The 16,570-nt window shown below is 36.0% G+C and overlaps 1 protein-coding gene across 1 annotated transcript; it reads right to left on the bottom strand.

Annotated features, from left to right (window-relative positions):
• Positions 1-5,798: 5,798 nt before the first annotated feature.
• On the bottom strand, positions 5,799-15,640 carry LOC143188875 (uncharacterized). Its single transcript, XM_076393373.1, has 3 exons — positions 15,544-15,640; positions 10,654-10,833; positions 5,799-5,977 (listed from the first exon to the last, which is right to left on the bottom strand). Exons 1-3 carry the CDS (start codon positions 15,638-15,640, stop codon positions 5,799-5,801), a joined length of 456 nt encoding a protein of 151 aa, XP_076249488.1.
• Between the last annotated feature and the right edge of the window lie 930 nt (positions 15,641-16,570).

The raw sequence follows: 16,570 nt of genomic DNA, 5'->3' as shown, positions 1-16,570 counted from the left end.
TATGCTATAAAACTTAACATCTGGTCACTGTAAACTCCCAGCTGGTGGTGGTGGTTGTACTTAAAATAATGGCGTCAATGGTGACGTTAAGTCTAGCAAATCCAACATGCTTTACGATAAATTGAACTATGTCCAAAACTAAGAGTAAAAAGAAGAAAATAAGAAAATAACTCGAAAGATTAAGAAGCATTAACTTGGATCAGTGTAAAACAAATATGGGGAACAAATAAGTTTTTCATGCTTGTACGATATGTACCATCCCAATAATATATGAATTTGTATGGAATTCTCCAAGTAGCTATTCTTAAAAAAATACATACGTAATGTTATAACCACAGTGTTTATGCAGAGCCTTGCCTATATTTATAACAAAACTTTAAAGTGAAATTTCCCAAGAGCAAAATCTCATTTTGACGAATAGTATGACACTCTCAATACACTATATCTATACTACAGATTATACCCTAATCTTATCCTAAAACCGATTTCCATGTCAGTTTCCTCTCTCCTTGTTACCTTCAATTACAGTTAAAAAGTCAAAGCCAACCCACTAATAAACTGTCCCTGCCAAAGCTCACCGAGAAACAGAGCATACCTCCATCCAGAACAAAGCTACCAGCAAATGCTCCAAGGAACCGACATGGCGCCAATCAATTCAACCGTAATATAATCTTAATCAGCGCGGCGGCAGAATATCGAGAATCAAGTGAATACGAAAGTAGCCTCCGTTCATGACGAAGCACACAAGCAGACCGCACAATTTGGCACAAAAGTGTCGCGGTCGAGTTTTCGCCTTAGAGGCAGCTTAGAGTCGCCTCGCGCAAGGCCTCTCTGTTTTCACTTGGTACCTTGAAAAGAACTGGGTTACCGGGCCCAGATATAGTATAACGAAACGAGATGGAGGAAAAATAAACGGGCAAAGCGAAGGGAAGGGGGACAGGAAAGCGACAGTACAGCTTATATTCATATGTGGCGTTGCAAAAGTGAGAAAGATCGATATTAGTCGTTAGGAGACTATCTCTGTCCTGTCGCCCTCCCCAAACCATCCGTTTTCTAGCCGATACGGTACCCGATGATTTCACAACGTTCTCTCCTCTTTTTTCCTGCCAACGATGCACGCGAATTTCTCCACCTCGTCGGTTGCAATTTTAACGAACAACCTACTCTCCCATTCTTCGTTACGGAAACGCTCGCTTTGTAATTGCGGAACGTGTCGACGCGACTCGCTCGGTTATTTACGTTGTCACGTGAGATGGGTTCAGTCGAAAGGGCTGGAATCGGTGACGTTGAGAAAACGTTTTCTTAATGCGATAACCGTCGTGTGGCGGTGAAACGAACGCGAGAGGACATTCGTCTGAGGTCGACAGTAATGACAGAGTAGGGAGAGCCCTTCGGGGACGAAATCGTCCTGGATAGAGTAATGAGAGCTGATTCGATCTTCCTCGAACGGAGGAAACGCGAGCAACCGTGACTTTGTTTCAATGGGGACTCCGTGAACCGGTTACATTGATAACGAGTAATGCGAATGGTGGCGTGTTAACGAGTGTTGGGTCGGTCTCCTCAGGGTCAGACAGGGTGGGAGACGTTTATTATTCTTATCGCAATGGAACTGTGGAAATGGGATTTTAATTCTGCGAAAGCTCGCTGCTGGGAAATTTCGCGAGTGGAGACTAATTTTTGTTTGAGGATAACGAAGGGAATTCATATTAAAACTCGAGCATGACGTTCTGTGACAATATTGGACTGACTCAGTTTGTAACCAGAATTGTTAAAATACAAAACTGCTCGTAATTGAAAAATAAGATGAATCAGGACAGCCATCGACTGGCTCCTAAAATTGTACACAGATGTTTTTAAGTATCCCTTATATTACATAATTATAATTTTGAATTACTTAGGAATAGCTACACATCTATTTTACTAATACATATAGCTTTGTGTTACCATTTCTAAAAACTTTCTTTACCATTTTTATGCCCTCAACTCGCTTCCAGAATTGAGACCAGATATTTTTAAATATCCTATATATATTTATCATTTTCAATGACTTAAGGATATCTTTATATCTACGTATTTACTAATTTAAATGCCTTTAGCATGATAGTAATCATGTCTCGAGTATCGTATATACCTATTACATAACACTTGGATGACCCAATTCTAAAGAGGTTCCTTTTAAAACATAAAACAACGCTTCTTAGTGAAGCAGTATACTTTTCTGCAGCAGTCTCCCCTTTACGTTAGCATGAAACACTACGGTTATCATCGACTGGAACATTTCTCACGCGAGGAACTTCTCTACCCTTCTACTCCATCTCCACCCTGAACGATATACATGCAGGAAACAGTACACAACGTGCAAGGCGTCGCATGATCTAATTTGAATAATTTGAATAACTTGGCACGCCAACGATCTCCTCACGAATATATCCAAGTCGATGGACGTGGTAAATTACTTAATTGTACGCTTCACGATTCTTTTCTTAGAACCGTACCAAATACCTGCACAATTATGACCGACATTAAAACCGTGGAACCTATTATTTCATCGACGAAATTCGTTAATTAATTTACGACGAAACAGACAATATTGCACGGAATTTCTGCGAACAGTTTTTGTTGTCGTGATCTGACTGCAGAACTTCCTGCTATGATTGAAGAAAATGGATCACGAAGACTCGTGACATAATCATTTAGCTGCTACCTTGTAAATGTTTCAAAGATAATGATAACATTGTTTCAATTTCAGTTAGATTGATTTAACTAGTAATTAGGAATTGCTCGATTTAAGTTTATCGCGTTTGGAAAAATTTTCAATTTCAATTTTAAGCCAATCTCGTCAGCTAATGAGGTTACTTATTGGACATCAATAATCACGAAGATAATTTGTCAGAAACAAACTCGATGAAGTGAACTTAATAATTCTATCTCTAAAATTAAGAAAAACACTAAAGTAAAATAAAGCACAGTGTTTGTGTTTGCCTTGACAAGCTATGAAACAGTACAGTACTATTTAGCTGCTAGTAGAAACTGTTCGTACATGGTCAGACATGCGTCTATTGTTCAAAATCCAGCTTACACGATAAATATTACATTCGAAAAAATTTAGGCATCATTAATAAATGAACTTTTTTAACCTCAAACATTCTACTAAAATTTAGAAGTCTAATTTCAAGTCAAAATTTCATTTATAAAAAATTGTAGAAGAATTCGCGTAAAATACATTCGTGCTGTTACTGCGACTCATTCAAGGAGTAACTTGCTTTAGACACAGAATTAAATGTCACGATACGAGTAACAGTAGCGTGCCCCGAGAATATTACACGTGTAAATGAACAATAGAAGCTCTCTCACGAAACCATTGCTCTGCTACGCTCAATTTACAGTAACCGTTGTAAGCGTGCAACACTCGTTTTGTTATATCGATAACAGAGTTACCAAGGATCTCTTATATATGCGACACTTTATTTTCAAATTGCATTTAACGTTGCGGCAGAGAATAAAAATTTTTTATCACCTTCTACGTGGCAGAAGAGATCAAATTTCTTCTAATTCGAAGTCAGTACTTTCAATCATTTCAATGTTCCTTACTCTAGCAGAGTTAAGAAGATTAATGCAACTGTTGGTGGTTACTGAAAGAAATTAAATACTTGTAAAATTTATCTAGAACACTCTGACCAGACTGCGTACTCGGTTATATAATATTCCTAATAGTCATGTAAGAAATCTCTAGGTTTTCTCACTAGTACTGTTAATTCGTTTAAAAAGTCGATATAGGTCTGTCTTGAAGGACGAAGCAAGCAATTTTGACGCACGATATGCACTCTTGATGGAGTGTAACCCTTAATCATTTGCAGTTCTAACGACTCCTCGCTCAAAGTCTTAAATTACTGTCATATTATTTCAGTTAAACCTGTTGTAATCTCGTAAGTCTCTGTACCTAGTGTTAAATATCATTTTGTTTATACAGGTTGAATAAAATTATACTAAAGATTTATAAAGAAGCATACAAGTAGTTAAAGGCTAGAATAGAAGATTTTTTTTAAATAACTGAAATGTTAAATTCTTCTGAACCATTTTATAGCTTTAAAGCTTAACAAATTCAGAAAAGGTTTTTACACGTTGAAGGTGTTATAGAATAAAAAAAATTTATAATTCTAGACTTGTAGAAAGTTCATGTAAAGCTTTGGATCAAGCCTGAATAAAGCGGCTTTGTGCAACCGATTGAATTACAGATTTCTGTATGCACGCCTGGTAAGTGATATAGCCCGAATATTGATCAGACCGAGTGATGCAAGTCGGTATACGACGCGCCATCTATGCGAAAAGTACATAACTCTTTTAAAGAAGCAACAAACCTTTGTATAATAAATTAACAGAATGTCAATTAATTAGGTATAGTAATTATCAGATACTTTATCGTATTGTAATTAAACACATCTGATTAATTTCACCACAGGGAGGAAATATTATACTATTAAACTGAATACGTTCATCTGCTTTCGAGTATCAATTTCTATACTGATGTTAAATATAGAGCCCCTTGAGAGAAATATTTACAAATTTATAGCACATGCAAACGATAAATGGAACTCTTCAAATTAATTATACTACTCCTGGTAAAAAATCTGTTCGAACAAACGCAACAATTCGTAAGTATTTAAAAATATTGTAGTTTTTGAAAATGTAAAATACTACTGCACCAAACCTATTTAATATTCCCATATGTTTTATATCTGTACAATAGCATTTTATATTTCAAAAACTGCAATATTTTTTAATAACGTCATACTATTGCATTTGATCAAAAACTTTTTCCCAAGGGTAGTACTCTATGCGGATTTTTCTAGCAAATATTTAATCACGAAGCCGATAGAAAATGCATATTTATCGTGTTTCAATCATCGAAGGAACCTTCTACACGCCATCAATCATTCAAAAATATTCCACGACCGATATTTATTAACTGACAACAAAGATTGATACGACAGTATTCTTGGAAGACAATGTAAAAGACAGAAGCGATACCTCGTTAATCCACTTCTGATATATTGATAAGGAAGACAGCATCCAAACGAAGTTTCTTAAAATAACATGTCTGATCATTCTCGAATACATTACGTCTCCCGTTATAAATACCAATTGATCGACAAATTGTAGTAGACAAAACACTTTTTAAAATTAATTTCTTTTACTAACTCAAACCTTATACTTGTTAACCTTGGTTCAAAGTAATATTCTATTTAATTCGATTTAAGTTTCTCAAATTTTCTTAAAAAGACGATCTTGGTGTAACAAAATATCTTATTAGTTCTGTCTAATAAATTCCACCTACATTCATCAGAAATTTGTCAATTTTCAAACCCTATAGTAGCAACAAATTTTTCGAGTATCGTAACATTATTAATAAATAACAGTAGAGCATTCGAAAAGAGAGCAACAGAACAAAGTAGCAATTGTTGACCAAAGAACCTTGTAGTTACAAGTTAGTATAAGTTAGAATAGGTCTTAGATTAAGTACACAAATTTATACTCATGTGCAATTAATGTATCCTAAAAACTTTTTATATTGGTGATAAATAAATATATATGTATACATTATTAATAAATATAACAAAACCTACAACTCGTACGAAACTGCCTACCGATATCGAACCATCTATATTCTTATGCAAGGGAACACAGTGCGGCGACGAATTTAAATGTATGCAATATCGCGACAGCAATAAAAGCAGATAACAGTGACGGAACGTCGAGAGCATCAGACACGTTGCAAGATAGAGAACATTACTAGGTACTCACACAGAGAAGTGGTAGAGGAAGCACTTCCAGCCGGAGGGACGCTCCAGGAAGTTGTAAACTTGACCCTGGAAGGTCGCTTTTCCAGCACGCCGATGCTCCTTCACGTGGTAACGACCCTCCCACGTATTACGATCACCACCAGTGCTAGCACCCAACAGTAATCTTGGATCGACACCTGGAGATACGTGAGGCAGAGATCAATATCAATAACCATTCCACTAACAGTGTGAAAAATAACAAAAGTTCGTCCTAATACTCTAATTTCCATTCTAATACTCAGGAATACTTCTACTGGTATCTATTCAATTCTACTAATGTTCTAATACATTCTTCTGAGAGATTTTAGAAAAGATATTGCAACTAGAGGTGTATGATCATTTATTACATAGAAGATCTGTGGAATACTTTTTCCATACAATTAGCAGTCTCTATAGTCAGTAATGAGTAAAGCTATAAAATGTAAAATGAATTATTTGCTGAAAATTATTATATACTGAAATATTTTTGTAACATTCCTGGGCTGTATTTAATACAATAATACGTGCACCAATATCGTCTGAGTTTGCAAACTTCCATCCCCGTGTTTCTTGGAGGAAGATTCAACTTCGATCGTGACCAAAAGCTAATTCCAAATTCTGAACAGAACTTTGCGGACTTCTCAAAACTAACAGCGCAAATCTGAAACTACGTCTCGAATCCTGAGATAGTAATGTACGACTGATGCACTAACATATTCTTGTTCGTGACATCTGCCAGTATGCGACACCGAAATCCTATTCAGCCAATGAAAATTCTGCGGAAGTTGTTGCACAATATGTCCCGCTTAAATCAAAAGATACAAAGTATCTCTGTTTTCATAAATGATATTGCAGACTGCTAGTTTCGAAAGCTTCTGTATGTATGGAAAGTGAGACAGAAATTTTTGTAGGTATATTTCAGCTTAAATACATGTGTTACTAGTTTCAATGATATTTAAGATTATTGGTATCGCTTTTACAATGTATAAACATGAATAATTCGGATTCGAGGTCATTATTGCAAATAGAAGGATCAAATATTACACGTCTGACCAAGAGACTTACTCTACTGAAATTACTACGCCAAATCATTACTCCACTGTTAATTCATGCTGTGAAAATGAACTCTAAAACGTTATTTCATCAATGTTTTCGTCTTATTTTGACACGTAGAATCGCCATGCTAATTTCTGATAATTATCATGGAACACCATGTACAGATACTCAAGATGAAACACGACTGAAGTACTAAAATAAAAGAATATAAAGTAAATATGCGTAACAAAATATACTCGACATTTAAACATAGGTATTCATAAAAACTACAACAAAACGCTGCAACGAAAGAAGGAAAAGTAATTACTATTTTGTAAATGTCACGTTTTGCACATTACCATACAAAGAAGTTCTCTCAGCTTGTAAACTACAATATACACCCACTCGTCACATTATACAAAAATCTCATCCAAAGGGGAAGCTACAAACTGAGCATGCAGGGCTGGCAACTAAGAAAGATCTAAAACTGAAAAATGCGAGGGTGCCTTGCCGGAAAATGAGCTCATTTATAACATTCTCTTTAAAAAAACTACGGGTCTAGAAGGATGGATGCTAACACGTCCGTCGTCATTAATATACTCGACCCTCGTTACTTATGATAAAGCACTCGAATGAAAGCAAATCGATGAAGTGACATTCCGAGTATTTCTCGCGATTTATACAGAGTGGGACTCGTAACAGTATTTAGTTGGAGAAGTTCGTACAAATAATTTTAACGAAAATTAATATTTTTTAAACTCCTAAAATCACCCTTAATTTTTCAACGATAAGTGATTGAGATTTTAAATGATTTTGGTACGCAACTTTAGCTCTTTAATTTATTCTTGAGTGAATCGTGATTTCCGTTTGTTTCAAGAATTGCGTACCTATCCATATTTCTGGTCTCACGACAAATTTTGTTCACAGTAGATACTCAAGATATTAGTTAAATACAGAAATTAATGTAGTGTACATTTTTCTTTCGTCTGTCTTATTTATAACTTTTATATGTAACTCTGATTTAATTACCTTAATCTGAATATAAAGTGTAGAGTATCTCCAGAATTTAAAAACATGAATTTAAAATTGCTCCTGAAGAAATTCGCGTATCACTGTACATTAAAAATTCACCACGTTACAGATGAAACAATTCTTCCACATGAGATTCTCAAAGGGAATATCCTATGATTACACTATTTGAACACTCAGTTACTTAATATAACCAGTTTACTCTAAAACTTATTCCTAATACTAACTATCTTCTCAAATCTACTTCAAGTATCAAAGCTCAGGAAACAAACACTTATCTGCCTCAGATTCCTTCCCCTAATGCTCGAGTTCCGATAATATCTCTTGTTCCTAGCCGTATTGTTGTTGTTCCCATCGTTTTCGCAGTCGATCATAAAAATTCCTCTGGTCAACGGTCGATTCTGCATAATCTCGACTAGAATCGAAAAACCTTGTGCGCCAAGCTTCCAGATCACGTGAACTTCGCGAAAATTGACTAGCATTGAACGTGGGATTAAAAAACAATTCGGTCACAAATTTTCGACACTCAAGGGCCGCATCTCTATTTTTTTCGAATGAATCTTGTCACGGCGCAACCGATTCACTCGTCGCTGATGGACGCGAATTGAGTTTCCACGATGGCCGTTCTCATGGACACGTTGATCGACTCGACGCGGTTAAAATTCATAAAGGGTCCGGCATCAGACAGATTTTCATCGAAGGGACGATCCACACGGGCAGACGTTTTCATTCTCTATGCTTCCGCGTGAAACTGTCCACCGTGACTGGTTAAAAAACCACGGCGACCTCAACACGCAGACCGTCACTAGTGTAAGTAATCCAATTATTGTCAAGTAAATATCAGCCACACAAAGACAGACGGCTGCGTGAAAACAGTCTGCCTGGGAATTAAGGCATGCCAAGCGCGAGCGAGGCTGACGGATGAAAACGGGGATTTAAATACACTCCTGTGCATGATTTTTGCGCGTTCTTTATATTCCTTTGCTTATTTGCAGCTGCATCGCTGGAGACGAATATTTCATGATTTAATAGTGTATAATAGGTCCTACTATGAACAACGTCTCTCTAAGATACTCTATTTGTAACAGAATTAATATTTATGAATAAATTCAATTACTATTAGGCTGGCACCTATTGTCTATAACTAGTTTTTAATTTTTAAATATCAGGTAAACTCTTCTGTGAATAAGTTCCTATGATTTTGAGTCTATGTGCTGTAGAATTTAATTTACTTTCCAAAGAATATATTTATATGTAAGTAAAATTAATGTACACAACTATGAGTGGTATGAACAAAAAATTGTAGTGACAGCTAACTAGATGAAGGAAAACACTCTAGAATATATGCAGAAATGAATTAAAAATATTTTTTTTTCAAGTTGGAGTCACTGTCAAAGTGAGAATTTTTAGTGAATTTAGCGTAGCTATCGATGTGTTAAAATGGGACACATACATACAAAGATTAACTATAACCATATAATCAATTTTTATAACATATGATAATCTAACGAATGTAATTTCTATTGTATAATGTCCTTATAAAAAACAGCAAATCTCAAACGAGAACGAAGCATTATTTGATACAATAGTTTGATTGCTTGCGGCGTAACATTTTGCCAAATATTCCCTCAGACAATTGCCTAGCAACCTAACTGTAGCCCAGGACCTAACCCCTGAAACGCTTCCGGCAGGATATGACGTCATCTACCCTGCCATTACGAACCCAACTCAACGTAAGCCGATCCATCGTTGTCAATATTTAAACTGCACCTATACAGACGCACTACAGTATCCAAAAAAATACAATCTGTATATTTTCTATTGACTTTTACATTAGGTTGTCCCTAAAGACGATAGAAAGGTTTCAAGCACTAAACTAACGTCTACAATTTTCAAATATTGGGGAAGAAATATATTCGAAATATCAATTTTTTGTAGAAATTATTTTCTCTTGTAATATGCATCAATGTGGTATCACAGAACATCTCGTAATAATCAGAAGACCGAAAAGATAGAAAATAGATACTATTTATTAATACCTATCAATTATACAATCTACAGAAAGGGATAACTTCTCGGTATTTCTATAAGGTAAATTCTTCAATACCTGGATGCTCAAGATGTCATAGCCGAAAAATGCATATTCTGACACTATCTTTTGTTTTGTATTATTTTCTATTAAGGTACATTAGAGTTAAAGCTTCAAATTAAGTAAAATTAGCGTTGGTGTACAAGTACCAAGACGACTGGTTACTAGGATATTTACCTCATCTATTAACCCTTTGTGGCCCAGAATATGAAAATGGAGAATTGCAGTACAAATTCTGTTTCTTTAACCCTCGAACAGCGGACTGTTTTACATTCATATGCAGAGGAAGCGGCCTCAGGGTCACTTTTGACCCAGTGTTCGCCGTCCGAGGGCTAACATATTTTCTTCAACATATGCCAACAAGCTACGAAAATATGGTTTCAGTCTGAAACCACTGAGCCATGCAGGGTTAAGCTTCCTCATCCTCTGCCTTCGAAGCTCTAACATCCTCCTTCCCAGCCACCCTGAAACCCTTCACTCTGACACCCCATTAAGCCACTAAATAATATTCATTAATCAACCCCCTCTACCTCACCACTGATTCCCTCGTCCGATTTTTCTCTTATTTCGAGTGTAAGATGGATGCAGGAGGTGCGGGAGTAGGTGAAGGGGTGAAACAGTAGATAACGCAAGACACAAGTGCATTAAGAAAGAGAAACAATAAACCATAGAATGCCTCACCTCCGCTAAAGGCATCGTTGTTGTCGGACTGCAGTGTGGCACTGGTGTCGGATAAGGGCGACGGAGTTGGCCTTAAATCCGACGGCGGTTCCAATTTCAGTAAATCACTTCCGCCATCTCCACCGCCCCCATTTCCTTTCCCGACCTGTACAATCGTCACATTCAGTGGTCCCCGGTTACCTGTCGTAAAACAGAGAAGCCGCAATGAGAACCCCCCCGACACGAGGAAAGTGGCACGCTTCTTGAAGGGGTTGCAACTCTCCACACCTTCTACCCTTCTTGCAACCCTTCATGTCGCCAATTCGCAGAGAGACAGGCGGATCTTTACGAACCGCTGGGAAATAGTACGTTTTAAATCATTCCCCAAAGGTACGTGTGCAAGTAAAAAGGAAAGCTATCTGCTCTGTCGTGATTTCACGGGTGAACTATTTTCCCAAAGTCCCAAAGTAATCTGCCTATAATTAGACATATCCTTTTTTCGAATCGATGGAGATCTTATGTGACCGACGATTATCGCGGGCGGAAAGGGACGAATATTAATAAATCGCGGTTAACGGTGCACGTGTGTACCAAGTGTCTTGTAGTTGATAATATTAATGAAGAAACGATGAAAATGTGGCATATGTTTAATAGAACATTTAAATATTCATATACTCAAATATTCAAATACTCAAAATTCCGAATTGTCACTTGTTAGTAAACATTTTCGAAAAAAATGGAACCATAAATTCCACAAATATTACACTTTTAAAACATACTCACTTTTTTCTGAACGAAGAAAAAACTTTACTCTAGCTATTCAGTTTACTACCTCTTGTAGTACCTCTAACTTTCCAGTTACCATGGACTTTCTTATTTAACGTGAAAATATTTGTCGAAGTACAGTCTCATTTAACATCATCGCAACTGTAATATCCTCTCCTCGCTTCATTAAGTTATCTGATTCGATCGACAGTCCATCTTTCCAATAACTATAAAGCTATAATTATAGAAATAAGATCAAGAGCACAGCGATAGGGCGATAGGATCCCTCGGGAACGTCTATCATCACTAAGTGGTAATTAACCCCCGTTTTACCGAGCATCAAGCCAGCTGGGACAGAGCTAGAAATAGGAGACAAATATTCCAAGTGAAATAACTATAATTCACTTGGAAGTTTCCAAATATAGTTACCGCGATGGTTTCGAGCTGAAAATTTGAAGGGAAAGCTTACTACGTAACGTACAAGATATGCATTAGCTAAAGGAGCAACTAAAGACTAGCAAACACCTTTCTGTTGATACTTCATAATGTGCTAAATGACGATAATGCTCTTAAACTTGTGTAACGGCTCGTCACTAGGTATTCGCGTATAGCCTTCAGACTATTCATGTTTCATACCTCGAAATGCCTGGGATCTGAGCGTTTCTAACAAGATAAATTACTGACTGCGCAGGATATCTCACTCACAATTTAGTCTCAACAAATTGCGCGGAAAACAACTTTGCACTTGCTGGAAAAAATTGTTGTTTGTTTAGTCTTACTATAATGGAAATTGAATATGGAAATATTTAATTTGAATATTTCAAAATTTGGAAATTAAAAAATTTTGATATTTGAATATTTGAATATTTGAATATTTGAATATTTGAATATTTGAACATTTAAATATTTGAATATTTGAATATTTGAACATTTAAATATTTGAATATTTAAATATTTGAATATTTGAATATTTGGCTATATCTACCTAAATCGTCGAAGTATTCAGCCACCAAATGACCTAAATTAGCCTGTGATAAGTTAAAATTTCCAACAAACGATTTACTAACAAAATTTAACTAGGTTGTACTCGGAGTTGGTCTAGACGTGAGTGTACTAAATTGAACTCGACTGAAATCTGTCGTGGCCCATGATGAATTAAATAACAGCCGACCAAGACTGAATCAATTTCTCTGTGCAAGTTGATTGATCGTGGTAGATCAAATCCGATACAGTCAAATTTGCACGGAGAGTGGCAAAGCTAATCGTTAGGTACAACTAGAATTCGGTAACCCCAAATCTTGATCAACGTTTGCCTACTTCAAGTAACTCTCTAAATCATACAAAAAACTCTTTGTAATAAATAAAACAGAATCCTTTAGCAAATGAAACTCAAGATGAATTATTGAACTTAAGGGACAGGTCAGCACGAAGACAAATTCATATTCGTTAACTCACTTAGCCGCAGTCCAATAACAAATGAAACAAAGGAACATTGAATCACGTTATCCTTGAAAATACATAAGCAGATAGAGTCGTTCAAAGAATCGAAATTCAACTAGAAATGAACGACTTGTAGTTTCACGAAAATACTGCATTAATACAGCGTAGAACTAAATGAAGAATGAAACATCGACCGCAACGTAAAGCACCGCTGTAATCGTGTAATCTATTCTCTTTTCAGCATAAAATTTCCCTTTGTTTATTGAAGAAGAAGCTAACATAAAATATTCATGTCATAAAAATTGCGCGATCATTATTCCAAGCGTGCTTTAGTATTCGTGAAAATGTCCCTAGAAGTAACCCAGTATCTATCTCACCGCAGACATGCGACAAATATTAATTATTCATCCAGTAACGCATATAATTCAATGCCATGACGCAAGGATGCAGCATCCGTGAAATGGTCGGGCTCTGTATCGTTGCCATAATAAAAGGGGTCAGTAAAATTTTACGAGTCGACTATTTCTCGTAAAGCACCGACTTTCATAACTGGCGAACGTGAAATTATATTCCTTGACTGTGAACGTTTCGTTCCACAAGCTCGCCTCGATTTCCATGGGCTTTCAACGGTGGAGAAAGACAGGCGAATATTTTCAGATAACAGAATTTATCGTTAACGCGTCACGAACAAACGTGATGCATCGCGCTCGGTGCAGCGCGAATGCACGGCCACAACCACTAACAAGTGTACATACATATGTATCTGCAAGTAAACCGCACGGAATAATAGAAATGCGCACGTTAATTTGCGTGGTGTTAAATATCGGAATTCCTTTCTGCAACACGTTTCAATATCATCTGATACGAGTCTGCCTGATGCTTCTATGGTATATTTATGTTTTTCCAATAAATATCAAACGTGCCTTAAGTACAGAATGTTCAATTTCGTTCGGTGCATGTAAATATCGTGCTTGCTAATAGGAATGGGTAATGTTAAAAAGAAGAGTTTCAAAAATATAACATTTTTAAGAAGAAATCCATCATTATAGCGTAGGTGTTTATACAAATTCATATTTTTATTGAATTCAATATTATTTTTTATATGGAAATTCAAGGAAAGAGATCTAACTAAGAGAATTATTTTTGTGCCTATTAAATGAAGCAATTAAACTAAGAAAAGTTAATATTAACTTGAGATTAACGTTTTTAAAAGCGTTTGAACGTGAAACGTTAAATGATCTTAATGGAACGACTAGCTTAAGCCACTTCGTGTGCTCTGCAACTTTGTCTGTCACATTAATAATTACGTGATAACATCAATTGTGAATGGCTCTCCTCTTTTACTGTTCTCTCTTTATACTGGTATTAGGGCTAATCATTTCAACGTCGCTGTTGATTTTTCAAATGGACTGCGTTATTACCTTTCACGTGTGCATACTTGAATAATGAAAATGGAATATTACTATCTGTGAGGTTTAATAAAGTATTCCTTTCAATTTGTCGACCAAATCGTTTCAATCGTCTAGTCAAATATCTACTTATTTCTGCATAATTAATTTTGTTTATTCGAACTTTTCTAATCGCATAGAACTAATTTTTTATTATCCCACTTCACTCCCTAGATTGTTAAAATTACTGTATTTCAGTTCTATGAACCAGAAGCTTTCCTTTTAATAAAATGAATTTCATTTAATGTCGCAAAGTGAATGTATGTATGGTAGTAGCTTACACTTCAGTGTATCCAAGGGACATAACTGAAGTAAAACTTCAGTCCTTACTCATGCCTAGAAGGCACATCTGCAGTACAAAGGCTGTTTAATTGCATATTACTCCATAAATAGCGCCCTATTCCCGTGATAACGATTTTCCCATAAATTCGTATCCTACATAGGTATTAACATCAAAACTCATGATAAAATGTTATTTTGCAATGTTACTGACCAAATATAAAAGCTTAAGTGGTTTGAAAATACCAAAACATTTTACTGAATTATTTACATTTTAGTGGCTTTTTATAGTTAAATAATTAGAAAAAGTAGAATAAAGCTATTCCTATCTATTCCTATCGTAAATAAAACTATTCACGAAGTAATAAACATTTTTGTCCCGAAAATTGAAATCCGAAAGAAATAACATACTGAAAATCTGAATACTGGAATACTTAAATACTTTAATATTTGAATTTTTAAATATAGAAATATTTGAAAATTCAGATATTTAAATATTTGAAAATTTTTAAATTTGAATATTTGAAAATTTTTAAATTTGAATAATTGAAAATTTTTAAACTTCAATATTTGAAAATTTTTAAATTCGAATATTTGAAAATTTTTAAATTTGAATATTTGAAAATTAAAAATCACTATCATGAAGAACACAGAATACAGAAACTGGCCACTTCAACGTATACTACCATTTAAAACAGTAATAGTAAAATTTAATATTAATTAATTTTACTCTTAACATATTTATTTAACACTATATTAATGCTAATATTTTACAAACCGACATTAAATAAAATCAAAACAAAATATAAATAAACTGTATCACCCTATATTACACATTTCCTCAAAAATTCGATAATTTTAACCGTCGTTAAGGAGCAGTTACACGCTAATCATTGATAATTCCCAACGTTAAAGACTCGCCTATAGTCTGCGCGAGCTAAAGGCTCGATTCGAAGCCATTGAAAGGAAAGAGGCTCACCTGTTCTGGAGGGTGGAAGCAATAGTCCTTGAACCTCTTCCAAGGGCATCGCCTGTCCGTGATGATCTCGGTAAGGTCGATGATGTCGATCTTTCATACCTCCTCGGCAACGCACTGCCCGTTTCAGCGAGGTCCGAGCAGCAACGACAGCGCTCGATGATAGAGACCAGGATGGGGATCAAATTGGGGACCAGGTGCGGGAGACTGGGTGAGTCCTGAGGGACTCCTGACGATGACAAAAGACGGTGGTAGAGCGTCATCGCCCCGCCGTCGTCCCAAGCACCATGCCCAGGTCACGAAGGGCCGCAAACTCGACAGCCTCCACAAAGAGTAGTGTGCCCGTCCTCGACTCTGAGAACAATAAAATGGTGAATTGTCGCGTGCACGACTTTATACCTCGGTATGTGCACGCAGGCTATGCTCACCCCGTGTTCTTTGTTTACTTTACGTAAGTGAACCTTGGATCACGCGCAGCGACTAACAGGCAACCGAGGGTGATAACAATCGGGGGAAAAAATGTTTGGGAATGTTATTATACAGTTTCTACATGTGTATGTACAAGGTGTAACAAGTGCAGGTTGAAATATTCTAAAGGGTGGTAAGGAAGCTGAAATGGAACACAAAACGCCGTGTGGTATGGTGTCCGATTTGCTTCTATTTTGCGATAATAATGTGTTCGAGTTAATATGATTACAGGGTGATCAGTTTATGTGGAAATCCTCCGAGTGCTGGCAGCATTTATTGTAATTGCTGTTAGCACTGAAAGTGGTGCCCACATTCATTAGAGGATTTTCAGATAAACTGATCATTCTGTATATGTTAAGTTAATAATCAGAGGATTTTGTAATTTTAGAGGTGCGTTGAAGAGCAGAAATAGCAAATTACAGTTTGATTTTTCTAAAGTTTTGAAGATTTCAGATGTTTGTGGGATTTTCAGAGCTTTATAAAAATTAAACCGTAAGAGATAGAACAAAATGTATTAAGGGTTTTTTTACTCTGTTTCTGGTCCTCAATGTATACCTACACA

This window comes from Calliopsis andreniformis, chromosome 3, assembly GCF_051401765.1.
Source record: "Calliopsis andreniformis isolate RMS-2024a chromosome 3, iyCalAndr_principal, whole genome shotgun sequence".
NCBI classification, from domain to species: domain Eukaryota; kingdom Metazoa; phylum Arthropoda; class Insecta; order Hymenoptera; family Andrenidae; genus Calliopsis; species Calliopsis andreniformis.
This window is presented reverse-complemented; position numbering and strand designations above follow the sequence as displayed.